This window comes from Piliocolobus tephrosceles, chromosome 7, assembly GCF_002776525.5.
Source record: "Piliocolobus tephrosceles isolate RC106 chromosome 7, ASM277652v3, whole genome shotgun sequence".
Lineage (NCBI taxonomy): Eukaryota > Metazoa > Chordata > Mammalia > Primates > Cercopithecidae > Piliocolobus > Piliocolobus tephrosceles.
The window spans coordinates 16,049,999-16,071,418 of record NC_045440.1 but is presented as its reverse complement, the minus strand read 5'-3'; the positions used below and the strand labels follow the sequence as shown (position 1 = coordinate 16,071,418).

The following is a 21,420-nucleotide window of genomic DNA, read 5'->3' as shown; positions in this document are numbered from 1 at the left end:
ATGTATATATACATATAATATATATGTATATATACATATAATATATATGTATATATACATATAATATATATGTATATATACATATAATATATAAAATATATATTTAAATGTATTTATACCAGAGGGCCATTCAAAAATCTCATTTATTATGGGGATTTACATGCCAACGGTACAATTAACTTCTGTAAAGCACATTGCTGTTTAGAAAACACATAAGCAATGTCATGTAGAGATTGAGAGCATGGTCCTTGAATCCTACCTCCACTTACCCACTGAGCCCTTTCCTACCTCATGGAATTGTTATGAGGATCATGATGATGTTATGAGGATCAGATGAGACAACTATAAAGCTCCCAGCATAGTGATTCTGATTATTTTATATTATTTGATCTTTTGAGTCCAGGAGTTTTGGCATAAGCCATAATTTCCAATTCTTCAAATAGCAGATAGTATTAGAACTTTTCAAACCACTTTTTATATGGAATAATATTCTGAAATGGGAATTGGAGACAAAATGGAATCGCTGATTTATCCAAATGTTTAAAAAGCACTTGTTTTCCATGAATATGAGATGCATACTCATCTCATTTCACCTGTTTTGCAGGCGCTCGAGGACTGTGCCCAGGAGCAGGTTCGGCTCAGAGCCCAGGTGCGCCTGCTTGAGACCCGGGTCAAACAGCAACAGGTCAAGATCAAACAGCTTTTGCAGGAGAACGAAGTCCAGTTTCTTGATAAAGGGGAGGAGAATAGTGTCATTGATCTTGGAAGCAAGAGGCAGTATGCAGGTCAGAATGGACTTTTCTTAAGTGTTTCAATAACTTACATTACACACCCATATGCAATGATGGTGCTAGTTATTTGTTTGCTTCAGGTTTTGCTAAAAAGCTTTTCCTATTTCAGTAACAAGCAATATGAAGCATTATATCAATTTTAAATGTCTTCTTTCACACACTACTTTTTTCTGTCTCTGCAGGGGCATTTAATGTGAACACTAAATATCTGAGAATTTATATTATTTAATAAGAAATCAGGACAATAGATTGAATACTGATGTACATGGCCAGGCACAGTGGCTTACACCTGTAATCACAGCACTTGGGGAGGCCTAGGTGGGCGGATTACAAGGTCAGCAAATCCAGCCTGGCCAATACGGTGAAACCCTGTCTCTACTAAAAATACAAAAATTAGCTGGGCGTTGTGGTGGGTGCCAGTAGTCCCAGCTACCTGAGAGGCTGAGGCAGGAAAATCACTTGAACCCGGGAGGTGGAGTTTGCAGTGAGCCAATATCGTGCCACTGCACTACAGCCTGGGTGACACAGTGAGACTCCATCTCAAAAACAAAATCTAGTGTACACATGGCAGATTACAACTGGGAATTTTTGCAGTTGAGCTTTGTGTTTGTGTATCTTTCCTTGTTACATGTATGCAGTTTTTCCTTCTGAAATCCTAATGTGCATTAGGGTGGCAAATAAGGTAAAAAATAAAGGAGCAGAGAAAGGAAAAAGAACCAGAATTACTAAGGAAAATAAAACAGTAGTTTTTTTATAGGTATATTTAATGGTTTCATAATGTTCCTTTTGATGAGGTCAGTATTTCTCCCAAGAAACTAAATGATTTTAAACTGGCAACACATTACACACATTGCTGCCAATATCATTATTCTCTATGGAAAACTGTTCATTTGAATTCCTCCAGAAGTAAAAGGCATCTTTTAGAGTAAACAAACAATGATTGCCAGAAACAAAAACAATGCTACCAAAGTACTTTGTCCATATGTCTACTCAAGCACTACCATGCTACATTGTAATTTCTGGTTATAAGTCTATTGTGGTCAATTAACTGGGCACTTTGTAAGGTCTAAGATGATGTTTAATGTACTTTTATCTCCGTGTTGAGTATTAGAGTGCCTAGAACATAGTAGATCCTCATATTCATGAATGAAAGGAAGATAATATATAGGGAGAGGAATAGCAAGATAAGCAAATATAAATTGGGAAATCTATTTGACCGGAATTGAAAGACTGTAGAGGTCAAAGAGATGCCAATCTTATGGGAAACAGAAACATCTTTATTTTCTGCTTCCAAACATACAATTGTTGGATATAGGAGTTGTGAGAAACTTAGAGCCTATGCTTCAATAAAATACTTCAGAGCACCTGGCTAGCTCAGACCGCAGTGCATCAGGCTCTTAAAATGCTCCCTTTTTCGCTGGGCGCGGTGGCTCACGCCTGTAATCCCAGCACTTTGGGAGGCTGAGGCGGGCGGATCACGAGGTCAGGAGATCGAGACTATCCTGGCTAACATGGTGAAACCCCGTCTCTACTAAAAAATACAAAAAAATTAGCCGGGTATGGTGGCAGGCACCTGTAGTCCCAGCTACTCGGGAGGCTGGGGCAGGAGAATGGCTTGAACCCGGGAGGCGGAGCTTGAAGTGAGCCGAGATCATGCCACTGCACTCCAGCCTGGGCGACAGAGCGGGACTGTCTCAAAAACAAAAACAAACAAACAAACACAACTCCCTTTTTCTCTACCAACATCCTTGTCTCCCTCTGCTCAGACTCTTTGCCCTGGGCTCCTGCTTCTCTGTTCACCAGTATCTTGATCCAACTGCCCTACCTCTGGCCCTTAGAGATCAAAAAGAGGCCAGAGTCACTGGTCTGCAGTAGTGAGGATGGCTATAGCAGGAAGATGGCCTGTGCCTCTGGAGCCAAGAGGAACCAGGGATAGTTCGGGTAAAAATGGGCTTGGGAAGCAAACGGACTATCATTCCACGGATGAGCATACAGATTAAGGGATCCCAAAAGTACCTACAACGCTGATCTCAAGGGCAAGGAACTGGTAGATGCAAGCAGAGCACCATTATTCCAAATGTCAAACCAAGTCCAAGACTCAGCGTGTCTATCCGAACGCATTCTGAGCAGGTCATTGACACGGACTCAAGGGCCAATCATGGCAGGAGGCAGCTAATCAGGAGGCAGCTAATCAGATATTTCTTCCCAGGCCTCTATAACCAGTCATGGGAAGGCTGAGGCTTAAGTGCTGTGTTAGTCCGTTCTCATACTGCTATAACGAAATAACTGAGGCTGGGTCGTTTATAAAGACAAGAGGTTTAATTGACTCCTAGTTCTGCAGGCTGTAAAAGAAGCATAGCAGCATCTGCTTCTGGAGAGGCCTCAGGAAACTTACAAACACGGCACAAGGCAAAGCAGAGGCAGGTACATCTCACGTGGTAGAAGCGGGAGAAAGAGAGAGAGGGAGGAGGTGCCACACTTTTTCAAACAACCAGATCTCATGAGAACTCACTCACCGTACAGTACCAAGGGGGATGGTGCTAAACTATTCATGAGAACTCCACCCCCATGAGCCAATCGCCTCCCACCAGGCCTTCCCTTCAACACTGGGAATTACAACTCCACATGAGATTTGGTGGGGACACACATCCAAATCATACCAAGAGCTGAAAATTCAGCCCTTGTGTTGAAATATAAATTTTTTGTTCTGAGTTACAAGTTGCTTTAGTATTACTAAATTAGTTATTTTCTGAATTCTAATTTATCTGATGGTTGAAAACACTCAGTTACACACAACCTAGCAATTTGTGCAAACAATGCCCATAGCACATGGTTTTATACAGCGTATCATTAAACTGTATCTTTTTTTTTTTTTTTAAAGACAGAGTCTCAGTCACCCAGGCTGGAGTGCAGTGGCCGGATCTCAGCTCACTGCAAGCTCCGCCTCCTGAGTTTACACCATTCTCCTGCCTCAGCCTCCTGAGTAGCTGGGACTACAGGTGCCCACCACCATCCCCGGCTAATTATTTTGTATTTTTTAGTAGAGACAGGGTTTCACCATGTTAGCCAGGATGGTCTCGATCTCCTGACCTCATGATCCGTCCGCCTCGGCCTCCCAAAGTGCTGGGATTACAGGCTTGAGCCACTGCGCCCGGCCTAAACTATCTTTTTTAAAGCATGTGGATGCTAGTGAATTATGAATTAAAAGGTTACTGTATCAATTTCATATTAACTGGTGGCAATCACAAAAATCTGGCATCACCACCACTGTTCAGTTGACAAGACCACTGCTCCACCATCTCCCCTTCTGCAGGAGCCCCCAGTCTGCATGAGTGTCTTGAGGCAGGATACAAAGTGGCCTAAGGTGTTGACTCGGAAGCTCGATTTCAAAGTCCACCTGCCCATCTTGCTAGCTGCAGGCTTTGGGCAAATTACATAACCTCTGTGTTTCCCGTATTACCCATCTGGAGAATGGGAATGATAAGAATGCTGTCTATTTGTTGTGAGGATTAAAATATATTAAAATTAGTAAATATATTTTGCCCAGGTGTCATGAATCATGCCTGTAATCCCCGCACTTTGGGAGGCCAAGGCGGGAGGAACACTTGAGGCCAAGATTTCAAGAACAGCCTGGGCAACAGAGTGAGACCCTAATACTACAAACAACAACAACAAATTGCCAGGCTCGGTGGTGCATGCATGCAGGCCCAGCTACTCAGTACGCTGAGGCAGGAGGATTGCAGGAGGAGTTTGGGGCTGCAGTGAGCTATGATTGCGTCACTCACAATCACTCTGTTACAGCCTGGGTAACAGTGAGACCCTGTCTCTCAAATAAGTTAATTAATTAAATTAAATGAGTTAATATATTTAACATAGTAGAGCAAAAGAAGTACTCAGTGAATGCCAGCTATCTGTGGACATAATTATATCCTTGTTTTCAAGGGAGAGAGCCCACTCACTCGACCCTACAAGAGTATTGCATTCTGTCAGTATTAACTTAATTGCACATTTAAAAATAACAAAGAGAGCAAAACTGAATTGTTTGTAACACAAAGGATAAATGCTTGAGGGGATGGATACCTCATTTTCCATGATGTGATGATGATGCATTGCATGCCTGTATCAAAATATCACATGTACCCCAATAAATACATACACCTACTATGTACCCACCTTCCTTTATCCTTTTATTTTTTTCCTTATGTTGCCTAGAGGTGAGAATGGCGGTAGCAGGGCCAGTTCTGGCATATCCCGGCATGCTCTGGGGAGTGGCAGCTGACCTCTTTTGCTGACCTCTTTTTGTGTTTAGAATGTGGGGTACTTCGTGCCTTTGGTTCTCAGCGTTGAGCCTCAGTCACCATCCTGAGACAACAGGAAAAAGCCCATTTGGCAGGCTGTCATGTCACTTTATGAGCTTAAACATTCAGCCTTCCAACATAGCTTGCTTTCTGCATGATCAGAGAAAGGAGGCACATCACCCAGTTTAATACAGTGTTCGTCAAAACAGAAGGCAGGAAGCCTTGGCCTCACTCTAGTATTATGTAAATACTCAAAATTCTTTTTCTTTAGAAAAAAAAAAAAACTCCCATGAACACAAAGCTCTTTAACCTTGTTTTTCTTCTACCTATTGTACAGGGAGTTGAATGGGTCAACTCACATTTTGAAAATCACAATTTTAAATATCAAGTTAATATCTTAAATTCTACATTTTTCAATCTTTCTGCTGTTACAGTTTAAGTCACATTTCCCGAAGCAGGCTTCTTAACTTGTTAGCTATAAGCAAGTTGAACTACTGGTGCTTTTTTACTTTTTCAATGTTGATTTACTTGTTGGGGGTTTTGTTGTTGTGTTACTGTTTTTGTCAGTCGAAAGCTTTTCTTAAATTGTGTTTGGCATTTTCTTCTGGGGAGAAGGAAAATTTTAAAAACAAGACCAAAAAAATAACAAACTCGCAGTTAGCATAAAATAATAACAAGCAGAAACTGTTGGCTGAAACCTCTATATTCACTAAGTTTTCCAGAGACAAATGTTATAGCTAATCACTTCCATATTTGCCTGGAAAAGAGTTTGACCTTTGTGAGTCTTTAGTATTCAGCTCTTCAGTAGGAAATTAAATGTAAGCAAAAAGCTTCTTTCCAAACAGGGCTAAAATCTGCTTACTTTAATAAAAGTGTTGTGCTATACGCTTGACTACACAATGTAAACCTTATAACAACATTGAACTAATTTTAGGTAATCATTTTCTCATTGTTTTGCTTCTTGTTTAATCGCCAAAACAGGATCCTTTTTTGTAATTTAGCATGTATTTGAACACTTGTGCTTCTGAATGTTGAAAATAAATCTATGAATAAAGTCTAAATCATTACAAAGGTAAACATCTCACTGAAGCAGTAGTATATGATCAGTCCCAGCCATGTGAAGGCTTTATAAAATGACTAAGGTTCTTTCTTTTCTTTTCTCTTCTGATTTCTATGGCCTATTCAACCTACTTAATGTGCAATATATTTTATCTGTAACAAAACGAGAGAGTTATAAATTTGGCAACTTAGTATCAAAACAATGAACATGAAAAAGAACTTTAAAATATGCTACAAGAATGGAATTATCCAATCAGAAAAAAATTTTTTTTAAAGGAACTTAACAAAGCGACAGGGGTAAAAGTGTAAAGTTGATGTCATAACATTTTTATTCAAATATTTGTAGATGGCTCTTCTTAAGACTATCTGTTTATAGTGGCCACTACTTCAGTCATCCTAAAACATAGTTTGCTATGCATCTAAACAATAGAGAGGTCTCTATTTGCCACATTCTCTAAGTCTGTACAGATCAATCTAGGTGAGACCCAATGGGTATTAATTTACATCACCCTCAGGTGGCTTAAGAAACAGGTATCACCTTTTGGCAGGGTGTGATAGCTTACACCTGTAATCCTATCACTTTGGGAGGCTGAGGTGGGCGGATTGCCTGACCTCAGGAGTTTGAGACCAGCCTAGACAGCATGGCAAAATCCCATCCTTACTAAAAGTACAAAAAAATTACCTGGGTGTGGAGGCACACGCCTGTAATCCCAGCTACTCGGGAGGCTGAGGCAGGAGAATCGCTTGAACCTGGGAAGCAGAGGTTGTAGTGAGCCGAAATCGCACCACTGCACTCCAGCCTGGGTGAAAGAGCAAGACTCTGTCTCAAAGGAGAAAAAAAAAAAAAAAAAAAGAAAGAAAAAGATACCATTTTTTTGGTGACAAAGGGGTAGCATGTTTGCTTCAGTGTTCAAAGAAATACCACAGCAAAAAAGAATTAAGGGATGAAACAAATAGCAGAAGCTTGCCATTTTCAGCAAAAACATCTAAGAATGTATGGACTTTTAGAAACTTCAGTGAGCTAATAAAAAATCTAATGAGGCTAAGAGGTTATAAGATTTTGAGAAGATTACAATTTCGGGTTCATTTTCAGATGTCCAGCATGATTTCTCATGCTCTAAGTCAAGATAACCTCTAGTAACTTAGTTGTTTGGTGTTAATATTTCTGCTTTCATTTTTAGTTTCATGGGTGAGATAAATTTTACTATTCTGTCTGATAAAACTATAAGTTCCACCTAAATACATTGTTATTAACAGATTACACATAACTTGCTTTTTAACATTGTTTTCTACAAAACTCAGAAATTAGAGACTAGGCCAGGCGTGGTAGCTCATACTTGTGTTTTTTTTTTTTTTTTTTTTTGAGACGGAGTCTCGCTCTGTCCCCTGGGCTGGAGTGCAGTGGCCGGATCTCAGCTCAGTGCAAGCTCCGCCTCCCGGGTTTACGCCATTCTCCTGCCTCAGCCTCCCGAGTAGCTGGGACTACAGGCGCCAGCCACCTCGCGCGGCTAACTTTTTGTATTTTTTAGTAGAGACGGGGTTTCACCGTGTTAGCCAGGATGGTCTCGAACTCCTGACCTCGTGATCCGCCCGTCTCGGCCTCCCAAAGTGCTGGGATTACAGGCTTGAGCCACCGCGCCCGGCCGGTAGCTCATACTTGTAATCCCAGCACTTTGCGAGTCTGTGGTGCGAGAAGAGGATTGCTTGAATCCAGGAATTCAAGACCAGCCTGGGCAATATAGAGACACTCCCCATCTCTACCAAAAAAAAAAAAAAAAAAAAAAAAAAAGTAAAAGAAAAAAGAAGAAAGAAACAAAAAACTGGTTCTTATTTCACTCCCCTTTTTTCCCCCATGATTATATCACAGATTCAGGTGGCAACTAATAGCTAAGAAAATAAATCTTTCCTAATATCCACTGGAAGATGTATAAGATGCGATTTTAAAACGCTGATTTCTATACCATGTGTTATCCGTCTCCAGTGATATTGAGTAGTCTCATTCAGAGGCTCCACAAGGGAAAAAAAAAGACACATAATGAAAGTTACATTACCTTGTTTTAAAAACAGATTGTTCAGAGATTTTCAATGATGGGTATAAGCTCAGTGGATTTTACAAAATCAAACCTCTTCAGAGCCCAGCAGAATTTTCTGTTTATTGCGACATGTCTGATGGAGGAGGATGGACTGTAATTCAGAGACGATCTGATGGCAGCGAGAACTTTAACAGGTGTGCTCATTATGACATAAGAATCTATTTGTAGCAGCAAATGTGAGATTTATAAGTCAAATATTTTGATCATATCCCGAAGTCTATTAATGAGACAGAATTTCATTCTCTCTAAATAAGAATACTGAAACTGAATGAACAAATCAAGAAAATATTGGAGGTGGTGGTAGCATGGGGTGGGTGGTGCTCACTTTGGTACCACAAATGGAGTTTGCTAAAATCAGCTTCCACTTTACATTTTTTAGAGGATGGAATGACTATGAAAATGGCTTTGGAAATTTTGTCCAAAAACATGGTGAATATTGGCTGGGCAATAAAAATCTTCACTTCTTGACCACTCAAGGTAAGGTTTGAATGATGTCAAATTTGTTTGGAATACAATAAAAATGACACTACAATTTTTTTTTAACAAATTATAGGCAATGGAACTAATTCAATAATTGCTATGATTTACAGATGGTAGTGATAACTTTTGGGCAATAATCCCAAATGTAAAATGTGGCTGCCTAAGATTAGAAACACAAAGAAAACTAGAATTAGGTTGGGGGAATTGTTTTCTCATATATATGTATGAGAAATATCTATATATATAGATATATAGATATTTATAGATAGTGATATATTCTATATAGATATATATATCTATACTTTGTGAGAAGTAATAAATGGCTGTTGATTTTAAGCCACTAGCTTAAATATATCAGATATATAGATACATATATCACTATATATATTAGATCTATAGATATATATCACTATATATCTATATATCTATATAGAATATGTAGATATTCTATTTCTGAAAAGGATATAAAATGTCATAATTATTCTTTTTTGATGCCTTGAGTTCCTGAAGATTATATATACTGTATCAGTTATCTAATGTCACAATAATACCGTGTAACAATCCCCTTTCAAAGCTAGTGGCTTAAAATCAACAGCCATTTATTACTTCTCACAAATCTGGAGGTTGGCTGGGTGATTTTGCTGATCAGGGCTGGGCTCTGCTGATCATGGCTGGACTTGCTTATGAATGTGCAATCAACTTCCGGATTGAAGTTGCTGCTCTAGGATGGAAGAATTCCACCGGGCTCCATAGGGTCTCTCACCTTCCAGCTGGCTAGCCTGGACTTGTTCTTGTAGCACAGGCAGCGTTCTAGAAAAAAGAGTGGATGTATATAAGTCTCTTGAGATCTAGGCTCAGAACTGGCACGGAATCATTTTTCTTCTATTGGTGAAAGCAAATCACAGGAGCAGCTCAGACTTTTTTTTAAAAGGAAATAAACAATAGGAGGAGTTACGAAGACATATCATGAGAGGGAGGTGAAAAATTGTGGAAATGGCACTATTTTTCCAATAAAATACCATAATATATGAAATGTCCATGCTTCCACATACCTCTCATCTTTTATGTTGAAATGTTTTCAAAGATGCAACCAATTTGAAAGTAGTTTCAACCTACCCCCTGTATCCTACATTAACATTTTACTTTGCTTGTTTTTATTACGTGTCTATCCATTTGCCCATTACTCAATCCATCCATCAATCCATCTTTTCTGTATATATATTTCAAAGTAAATAGCAGACATCTGGACAATTCTCCCTATATACTTTTAAATTCTTATCTTTAGAGTTTAATGTTTGTCTAAAATATCATTGCTTTGATAACACATTTTCCAAACTTCTATCTCCCATGTTCTTTTCCTCCAATCCATTGTCTTGCCTACCTCTGTTGTAGTCTGAGATTACCATCAGTCCCACTGAAGTCTTATCCTGAATCCTTCGTAAAAGGCAACTGTAATGCCCAAGAGAGCATGCTAAGTTACACTGCAATTGCATTAAAAATAAAACAGCCGGGCATGGTGGTTCATACCTGTAATCCCAGCGCTTTGGGAGGCTGAGGCAGGTGGATCCCATGAGGCCAGGAGTTTGAGACCAGCCTGGCCAATATAGTGAAACCCTGTCTCTACTAAAAATACAAAAATTAGCCAGGCATGGTGGCTCACCCCTGTAATCCCAGCCACTTGGGAGGCTGAGGCAGGAGAATTGCTTGAACCCAAGAGGTGGAGGTTGCAGTGAGCCGAGACTGTGCCAATACACTCCAGCCTGGATGACAGAGTGAGACTCCATCTCAAATAATAATAATAATAATAATAATAATAATAATAATAATAATAATAAATTAATTAATTAAAATAAAACAAGAGTTCATTTTTTCCACCCAAGTTCTGGAAAGCTATTGGTGTTTCTATATTTATAGTAGTAGGATTATGGTTATAAAGTTCTTTGAGACACTAGAATAATAAACATTAGACAGGATGAGTAATCCTAGAAACCTTATACTTTCTTTATATGTCCTTCTTATGATCAGTGCTCTCCAAATTTATATAAGGCTTCCTTTCCTTTAGCATATCTATTATTCTAGTTTTAAGTGTTTTACACCAGATATATAAAATTTGCCATACCAACTTCTGTTTAATTTGCATGTTAATATTTGACTGGTTTCTTATTGAAGCTATGAAAACCCCAGAGCAGTAACCCTTGGCTCTTTCTAAATAGATGAAATTCAAACTTATTATTTTTCAAGTTATTATGATGTACATATTTGCCCAGAGGAACTTTGCCAACAAACCTGTTCCCGTTCATATTTCAACTTGGTACTCAGGCTGGCTAATCTCATGACAGTAAAAATGTATTTTTCAGTACCTAGGCCCGCAATCATGTATCCCAATAACCCAGACAATAGGCAGTGTTTTGTCTCTGCATTCTTTAATTATGAGAGCATTATGGCTAATGAATTACCTCTGGGAATGGCTTTATCCCCACTACATAAATCTTGACTAGAAGTAGCGGCCATAAAATTGATTTAGAAATGGTAAATGTAATTTGTTTACTTACTGAACACAGAGACATTTAAATGGTTAGCCAAAAAACTGAGACTTTGTCTCTTCTATAATAGAGGTTTTTGTTTTGTTTTGTTTTGTTTTCTTGTTTTGTTTTTTGTTTTTTGTTTTTTTTTTTGAGACAGATTCTTGCTCCGTCGCCCAGGCTGGAGTGCCTTGGCTCACTGCAACCCCTGCCTCTTGGTTCAAGCAATTCTCATGCCTCAGCCTCCTCAGTAGCTGGGATTAGAGGCGCACACCACCACACCCAGCTAATTTTTGTAGTTTTAGTAGAGACGGTGGTCTCACCATGTTGGCCAGGCTGGTTTCAGACTCCTGGCTTCAAGTGATCTGCCTGCCTCAGCCTCCCAAAGTGCTGGAATTACAGATATGAACCACCACATCTGGCCTGTAACAGAGTATTTTTAAAGACAGTTGACTTAGCCTGCCTTGCTGCTCTTATACACGCTACAGTCTTGTCTCACGTGACCTTTACTACCTTGAGAGAGCTCCCTGGGGCAAGGAAATTGTGGTGCTAAATTAACAAGCCCAAGAGAGGCCTGCGTTCCCTCTTAAAGGGACTCCAGTCATGAGGAATCCAGCATTCCCTGCCCCACAGCCTTGCGTTTGTTTATAGGACTCCTTCAGGCTGTTCTCTTGTCTGTCCTCTTCTGCTGCTGGTGTGTGCACCCTTAAGTTTGAGGGGAGGCTAAAGAAAGGCTTTTTTTTTTTTTTTGATGAAGTTCCGCTGTGTCGCCAGGCTGGAGTGCAGTGGCACAGTCTTGGTTTACTGCAACCTCTGCCTCCCGGGTTCAAGCGATTCTCCTGCCTCAGCCTCCTGAGTAGCTGGGATTACAGGCATGCACCACCATGCCCAGCTAATTTTTGTATTTTTAGTGGAGACGGGGTTTCACCATGTTGGCCAGGATGGTCTTGATCTCCCGACTTCATGATCCGCCTGCCTTGGCCTCCCAAAGTGCTGGGATTACAGGCGTGAGCTACAGCGCCCAGCCCCATTGTGTTCTTAAAATGCTTTTACACGTAGATATCACCTCTTCAGAAATACCTTTTTACTCAGAGTCATTGATGTTAGTGTATTTTCCAGTAATTATCATCATCTCCGCCATTGAGAATATTGGTGGTACAGCATTTCTCAAGAATGTTTCCTTGTTGTCTCTGAAATTCTCCAATGACATCCACTCTATAAACTTTGGTGCTAGTCTCTTGATCTTATGAGCCATTATCAAAGGAAGGTTTTCAGATAACAATTAGGATTCGTATTTCTTCCTCAAATTATTCTTAAAGGGTTTGCTGGCTGATCTTTCATGCTATCAGGAAAATAACCAAGTTCGGGCATATGCAGGTAATGGCAACTACATTTTACAAACCTAGTGGCTCAGCTACAAAAAAATTACACGATGTCATTAATAGTTGCCATTTATGTTCAAGATCAACATTCTTACTGAAATCAAGAAAAAGAGGACAAACCATTAAACGTAAAAGCGTCAGTCCTTTCATTGTTAGATTGCTTTAAGTAATGACTTATTTTTTCTATTGTTCATTATTAAGAGAATTGCACTAGCTTTTACCTCTGAGAGATCTAGTAGACATTTTTAAAATTTAATATTGTATCCATCTTTTTTTACAATACATTACATGATAAAATGTTCATGTTATAAATACAAAGGAGTCACTGTTTAATCTTTGAAAACTGGTTCTTGGCCAAAGGAAATGGTAAAAGTAAAATAGAGCTGTGAATTATTTTTAATCCGCTGTAGTCCGTGTCATGTCACGCATTTTTTAAAATTTAATTTCTTGTTTCGTTTTTAGAAGACTACACTTTAAAAATCGACCTTGCAGATTTTGAAAAAAATAGCCGTTATGCACAATATAAGAATTTCAAAGTTGGAGATGAAAAGGTACTACAATTTTCTAATAAGTAAAACCATAAATAAATGCTTAAAATGTGCAAGAAAACCCTGGAGTCAGTGGAAATAAAAATACACAATAGAGCCTGTTCTTTTGTTTATGAAATAAACTTCATTTTAAAATAGTCAGAGAGGAACTCCACTGACTTTAGAAATTGCTCTTTTTCTTTAGAATTTCTATGAGTTGAATATTGGGGAATATTCTGGAACAGCTGGAGATTCCCTTGCGGGGAGTTTTCATCCTGAGGTGCAGTGGTGGGCTAGTCACCAAAGAATGAAATTCAGCACGTGGGACAGAGATCATGACAACTATGACGGAAACTGCGCAGAAGAAGATCAGTCTGGCTGGTGGTTTAACAGGTTTGATGTCTTATGAGCATAGTCGTAATGGAGTTGATGAGATCTCACTGATAGGCATTAATTATCAATATAATATGTATGGTAATGTTGGTCTTTATTTATAATGTTAGCATTACTAAGTAATCATTAGAATTCTTCAGCAGTGAAGTAGTTTTGAGGATTTGTTCATTGTGAACATTAGTAAAGTTTAAATGTCATAGAAGTAAATTATTACTTTTACAAAATCATTTGCAAACTGAATTATGGATGAGTTATAAATAGAAGGCCACAAATTCACACAAATAGAGAGAGAGCATCTATACATAAGGAGAATATTTGGCATCCTAATAACCAACTAGTTATTCACCTGACCATATCACACAAAAGAGCCACTGTTATTGCTATAATGTTTCTGTAGAGTACTACTTTTCAATCACTGTGGCTTTCATTAATTCATTGAATCCAAGCCTCTCCCAACACAGAAATTTTCTTAACAATAATTCTGAAACCTAATTCTACCCTGTGACTGAATACATTCATGTTACTTTAGCAGCAAATTCATTCCATTTTTGATTGTACATATTTGCTTCTTTTTTTACTGATACAAAATATTTTATATATTTCTGGGGTACATGGGCTAATTTTTCAATTTTTGGTAGAGATGGGGTTTTGCCATGTTGCTCAGGCAGGTCTCGAACTCCTGGCCCTCATGTGATCCTCCCACCTCGGCCTCCCAAAGTGTTGGGATTACAGGCGTGAGCCACCGCACCCGGCCCAATTCAAAAGTTTTAAATTGCACGTCATTCTGAGCAGAGATTCACACCATTGGATTCATTCTGCCCAGGAGGTGGGTCACCCCTTTGTCCGGCGTCTCCACACTGAAAGTCCTCTCTGCGCAAGACACTTAGTAGCAGTCTCAGTTATCAGATCCAATGTTGCGGTTTCAGAGTGCTTGTGTTCAAATCATGTTTATTTGATTTAATAATAGTCCCAAAGCCCAGGAGCTGTAATGCTGACATATTGTTATATAATGGTAATATTTTATTATTAGTTATTGTTAAACTCTTACTGTGCCTAATTTATAAATTAACTTTATCATAGGTATGCATATTATAGGAAAAAACAGAGAACTACTATAGATTTTTTTTTTCTTACTACACCCACAAGATTTTTCCCCCCAGTGTTCTGAAATTTTACAGTGACATACACTGTTGCGGTCTTCTTTTCATTTACTACAGTGGGTACTCAGTGGTTCTTTTCAATCTATATCATGTCCTTCAGTTTAGTAAATTTTATTTTCTTTATCTGCTCGTTAGTCACTTTGTAGCTGTTTCAGTTATCAGACTGAAAAAGCATAGTATCGATATATAGAATTTGGTATTATCCGTAGTTTCAGGCATCTGCTAGGGGTCTTGGAATGTATGCCCTACAGATAAGGGTGTACTACTGCGTTTGTAAAAATAGTCATTTTTTTCCTGTATTTTGCTTGTTTTAAAAAAATTTGAGTCCATTTAATATTTGATCATTTGTAAAGGCACTGGAGTATTTCCAGCAGTGTGAAGGAGAGAAACCAAGTTCTCTCTCTTGCTTTGCAAATTGGAGGTGATGATAATCTTTTCCTTAGTAGTTTTCCTGTTATTTTAAAAACCATCTTCTTCACCTGTTCCTACTCTTCCTTTCTTTCCCCCTTGTCCTTCTAAGTTACCATGACATAAAACTTACGTGTAATTCACGAAGTCATCTGCAGCGTCAACAATATTTGATTTTGAAAAGAATTCCATATACAGAAATAATTACGAATAGTATCATGAGATCAAACCCATGTACTTTATCCAGCTGACTGGCTTCTAAGGCATCGGAATGAAAACTACCATACATATTAATGTGGGCAAAGGAATGATTTCCCTAACTTTAAAGATATGGGTTCAGGGAGAACAAAGAAAGGCAATTCATTGGCTGGAGCCACCCAAAGAGCCTGTGTTATCCTTGGAATCAAAAGAGCTGATGAGGCTGTGCAATTGGAAAATCAGTAGGCATTAAGGGAGAGAAAGTAGATTGTTCTAGAAACTTGGTGCTACTTTTACCATGCCTACTATTAGTGAGTTTGACTATTATCTTTTCTTCCTTTTTACTCTTGCTTTTTTTCTGTCCCATAGTTCTTCTAATTTACATGAAATGTTGGCACCTATAAGATGTTCTTTTTCCATATAGCAAACTAATCACTGTGTGTTGATGTCTTGTCTTTGTTAGCGTAGCATTTCACATGAGCGTTCACAGCCACTTCTTCACCAAGGGAACCCCAATCATCCCCCAATCTAGTTTCAAATCCAGGCTGTTCTAAAAATTAAAGGATGCTGGAAAGCTGGTCTCAGAATAGTAAAGGTTTCTTATGTTGATCACAGAGTTAGTTTCCTAACGGGATTCAAATCATAGACCAAATATAAAAATACAGTTAGCAGATATCTCTAGATAGACAAATATATGCCAAAATATATATTCTGGAGACTCAATTTACAGTGTTTTCTTTTGTAACATTACTTTCCATGCTGTTTTAAAAACACAGTAGGCTTTGACATGTGCAGACTTAACATACGTATTTTCAATTAATTACATTCATTTAAATTAGGAGGACTTCGAGAATGCTCAGTAGGAGTGGATCGTTAGGCTGATAAGTGATTCAAGCCAGTCACTCAGCCTTTATGGGTAGATTATGTGCTTTTTTGATTCAATAATTTGGGTTTTTCCATAGATGTTCAGAACTATCTCTTGTGAATGTTCTCCTTCTATCCTAATTCTGACATCTTTTCATTAATTGTATCAATAAAGAAGTATATGGTAATTAATTTCATAATAACACACATAAACTTATTGCATACTCTTATATGTAAATTATACATATCAAGGACAAAACTTACAGACTCCAAAGGAGGAAAGAAACATTTTTATATTGTCGATAACCTAACCAGCTTGTCTAGATTGGTGCAATATATGTAAAAAATTAACTCAGCAACTAGGAAAAAATGATTATTGGTTGATGGGTGGGAAAACTTTAAATGGTGCTTTAGGTTTTGTTTGCTTACCGTTGAGATTAAAATAATTGATATGCTAGCAATTTAAAGAAGAGGAGGGAGGGAGTTTGAATTATGAAAGCTAAGTCTTAGCAGCAGATGAACGAACATGTGAGTGCAAATTATCCAGGAAAGCCAGCAGCAGAGCACCTTGCCCGTGCCTTACTTTGCTGACACTCACCTTAGCTCTTGCTAAGTATGAGATTAACACTGTTCTGAGTCAGGAGGTTGTAAGGCTGGAGGTTACAAGGATTGGTTTTTGTTGGGTTGTTTTAATTTTTCGTTTAAAGGCAATCAAAAATTGAAATGCTTATTTTTCAATGCACTGTGAGTGGCCTGGATTGTATTTTCAAATTTGTTATGGCAGTAAAACTCACCATTTTAAAATACCCATCTCTGAGGCCAGGCACGGTGGCTCACACCTGTTATCCCAGCATTTTGGAAGGCTGAGGCAGGAGGATTGCTTGAGCTCAGGAGTTCGAGACCAGTCGGGGCAACATAGAGAGACCCTGTCTCTATTATTTAAAACAAATTAAAAAATAAAAAATAAAACACCATATCCATCTATTGTAGACATTTCTTAGCTTTTGGAAACTAGTAAATATTTACTTGTCTGAAAAATGGCAGAATTCGTAGTTCAAAAGTTTTGGGTATTTGCTAGCAAAATAAAAGAGTTTCTGAACAATATTTTTCCAGTCTGATTGTTTTTTTCTTTTTTTCCCTCTCCCCTCCTTCCACTAGGTGTCACTCTGCAAACCTGAATGGTTTATACTACAGCGGCCCCTACACGGCTAAAACAGACAATGGGATTGTCTGGTACACCTGGCATGGGTGGTGGTATTCTCTGAAATCTGTGGTTATGAAAATTAGGCCAAATGATTTTATTCCAAATGTCATTTAATTGTTGCTGTTGGGCTTTCATTTCTGCAGTTCAGCTTTGTTTAAAGTGATTTGAAAAATACTCATTCTGAACATACCATGCGCAATCATGATAACTGTTGTGAGTACTGCTTTTCATTCTTCTCGCTTGCCTTTGTTACTTAATGTACTTTCAGTACAGCAGATATGCTATATTCACCAAATAAACGTAGATTGTATTAATATTTATTGAATCCCTGTGTGCAAAAGGCTCTGATACGAGCTTATGTCAGACAAAACACAAAAAGCATAGATTATATACCATGACTTAGGATACACAAGCATAAACGCATAATAAATTATGCATGCAACTGGCAAAACACATGACAAAATCCAGCAAATAATGGATTGCCGAATCAGCTGCAGAGACCGTAAACATTATGAGTTGGGATTTGAACTCAGGTTTTGGATTACAGAGTGGAAACTTTTAAGCATAACCCGGGATCTTAATGACTATAAAATGCTACTTGTATTTTTAGGAAGTTTATGTAGGTTATACACTTCTCTCACAGAGCTCATTTTAATTCTTACGCCAATCCTGTGAGGTTATTACTATCTCCATTTAATAGAGCTGAGAATTAGTGGGTCTGAGTTTTTGTGACTGCTCAAAGTTACAAAGTAGGGGAACAAGGCCTCAAATTCAAGTCTTCCGATGCGAAATCAAAGGTTTTGCCACCATCCTATAGCTTCTTCTGGATAGAACTTGGATTGGTGCAGAGTAGGGAGAGAACATTTCAAATGAGAGTAAAAGATACTCCAAAAGGCTGGGCACGGTGGCTCACGCCTGTAATCCCAGCACTCGGGGAGGCTGAGGCAGGCGGATCACTTGAGGCCAGGAGTTTGAGACCAGCCTGGCCTATGTGATGAAACCCCGTTTCTACTAAAAATACAAAAATTCGCTGAGTGTCATGGTGTGAGCCTGTAATACCAGCCACTTGGGAGGCTGAGGCAGGAGAATGCTTGAACCTTGGAAGCAGAGGTTGTAGTGAGCTGAGCTCATGCCACTACACTCCAACCTGGCCAACAAAGTGAGACGTCATCTCAGGGAAAAAAAAAAAAAAGATACTCTAAAAAATATTTGTGTGCCAACTACGTGTCAAGCACAGAGAGTTCAAGTCCACACGGAGCTTAGTTTTTTGGTAAATACACTAATCATAGAATCACAAAATATACATAATTTTAAAAGTTGATACGTATGAAGTAAAGATGTGTGCCTGGGAATTGTATACCAGGAGGATCTGACCTGGCTTTGGGGTAGGAGATCAGAAAAGCTTCCCAGAACAACTGACTTTTTGAGCTGAGACCTTTTAACAAGGTGTACATGGAGAGATATTACAGGTAGAGGGAATCATGTGTGTAAAGTACACAGAGCAGGAAAGTGCTTGGGAACAAAAGGTTAGAGAGCCAATATAGTTAAGTGATCCTTAAATCCTTAAGCCGAGGATTCTGCCACTTAATAGCTATGTGACCTTGGGTAGGCAACTTGACTTCTTTGAGCCTTAGCTGTCTCATCTACAAGATAGCGATTACAATAGTACCTGCCTCATAGGGTTGCTTTGAGAATTATAAAAGTATAACACTTAGCATAATGCCTCGCACAGAGTAAGCGTTCAATAAGAACTAGGTGTGATGATTTGTGAAGCAGGCATTAAGGGTCAGTAACGATACAGATGCCTTTGAAATCATAGGCCACATAAGGATATTAAGGTTAGTCGTACTTCATTCTCTAAATCAGTGTTTCCCACGCAGCACTTCTCAGATTTTAGTATCGTACAAATCAACCGAAGATCTTGTTAAAATGTAACTCTAATTCCAGGATGGAGCCTAATATTTGGGTTTTCTAACAAGGTTCCAGATGATGCAGATACTGCTGGTCTAGAAATTACACTTGGAAAAGCAAAAAGCTAGAGAGCCGTAGTTCTGTGAGATATTGGGAGTTTAGTATAGAAAAAAGAAAAAGGCTGCTTGATCAAATAAATTTAGGAGATGACATACTCAACAGAATTCCACAGGTTTCTTCTCTTGGGAATTTCGCAGTTCTCTAATTTCCTAACGTGCATTCTGAAGTTCCAAGAAGGACATACAGTTGTACCATTTTTATATCCAATTAAGAGTGTGCTCTGCTGCAAGGTGTAAATCGCCTGATGATGGAAGTCCAAACAAATAAAGATTTATTCATCTTACGTAGTGAGAACTCAAGAGGTAAGCAGTTGCTGTCCTATGTTCAGGGCAGCGTGGAGGCTGATGCTGCAATTCATTTAGCCCATCCTTCAAAATTGCAAATTATCTACTGCAGTTCCTGCTTTGAGTTCACGTTAAAAGCAGTAAGAAAAGCGAAGGGTCAACAGACTTCAGTTTCAGCTGTGTTGGTCAGAATTGTATCATATGTTCACTCCGTCTGGAAGTATGATCAGGAAAAAGAAGATTTATTTTTATGATCTCTGTAGAATGTGCAGGCAAAGGAGAAATGTTTGCCAGGGTTCTTGATTGTTTTTCAGTGAGGTCTTGTGGGAACAGTGTTCCATAGAACACATGTTGGTAAGCTATAAATAATGGATCGTCAGTGACTTTAAATATGGGCTTAATTGCTCAAGTGGTAGCCTGAGGAACTCACACAATTATGAGATCAAAAGAAGAAAAGCTTTTAAAGGAGAGGAAAAAAAAAAAATGATTCCAGAGAAGTGGGAGGGGAGCTAAACAAATTACAGTGTCGAACCTCAGTATAATAGTTTTTCAATGCAGAAGGAGTGATTTTAAAAATTTAAAATACCATAAAATAATGGAAGAGAAGTTCTAATGAAAGATCATTGGAGTTAGTGATAACGTTATTTGTGTTCTTTAAATCCATTTCAGTGGAATGGGAGGGAGCTCTAGGCCAGGAAATAAAAACCGTTAGAGAGAATAGATTGGGGCCTGGCGCAGTGGCTCACGCTTGTAATCCCGACACTTTCGGAAACAAAGGTGGGCGGATCACCTGAGGTCAGGAGTTGGAGACCAGCCTGGCCAATGTGGTGAAACCCCATCTCCACTAAAAATACAAAAACTAGCTGGGCATCATGACGCATACCTGTAGTCCCAGCTACTCGGGAGGCTGAGGCAGAAGAATTGCTTGAACTGGGGAGGTGAAGGTTGCAGGGAGCCCAGACTGCACAACTACACTCTAGCCTGGGCGACAGAGACTCCTCCTCCAAAAAAAAAGAGAGAGACAGAATGTAGAGGAGTTTGGATGTAAAATAGGGAATCTGGACTGACGAGTAGTGTATAATATACCCAATATCCTTAATCCCCTTCCACTCTCCCCACTTCTGAGCCTCCAAAGGCCATTACATCACTCTATGTCCTTTTGCCTACCTATAGCCTAGCTCCTACTTATAACCAAGAGCATGTGGTATTTGGGTTTCCATTCCTGAGTTGCTTCACTTAGAATAATAGCCTCCAGCTCCATCCAAGTTGCCATAAAACACATTATTTCTTTTTTATGACCGAGTAGTATGAGCAGTATTCCACAGTGTATATATGCCACATTTTCTTTATCTACTCATCAATTGATGGGCATTTAGCTTGGTTCCATATCTTTGCAACTATACATTGTGCTGTGATAACCATATGTATGCAGTTATCTTTTTGATATAATGAACGTCTGTTTTTTCAAATCTTTTTAACAATAGCCATCCTGACTGATGTCAGGTGATATCTGATTGTGCTTTCGATGTGCATTTCTCTGATGATTAGTGATATTGAGGATGTGTTCATATATTTGTTGACTGCATGCATGTCTTTCAGAAGAGATTTTTGAATGGTGGCTTCTAACCTCATCACATACATGTTCCTTAAAATGTACAGACGTACACGCACATTCACATATATACCAACTTGGTTTTGAGAAGTCCTAACGGCTAGGAGTTAGTGA

The 21,420-nt window shown here is 38.8% G+C and overlaps 1 protein-coding gene across 2 annotated transcripts in view; it reads left to right on the top strand.

Annotated features, from left to right (window-relative positions):
• FGL1 (fibrinogen like 1) overlaps positions 1 to 17,695 on the top strand; it is a 30,390-nt gene extending 12,695 nt beyond the window's left edge. For both annotated transcript variants that reach the window (XM_023216848.1, XM_023216847.2), the window contains 6 exons: positions 605 to 785; positions 8,216 to 8,375; positions 8,621 to 8,718; positions 13,088 to 13,176; positions 13,358 to 13,545; positions 17,334 to 17,695. In XM_023216848.1, the coding sequence (XP_023072616.1) occupies positions 605 to 785; positions 8,216 to 8,375; positions 8,621 to 8,718; positions 13,088 to 13,176; positions 13,358 to 13,545; positions 17,334 to 17,493 (876 nt within the window). In that variant the 3' untranslated portion in view covers positions 17,494 to 17,695. The remainder of the gene's footprint in view (positions 1 to 604; positions 786 to 8,215; positions 8,376 to 8,620; positions 8,719 to 13,087; positions 13,177 to 13,357; positions 13,546 to 17,333) is intronic.
• Positions 17,696 to 21,420: the final 3,725 nt, after the last annotated feature.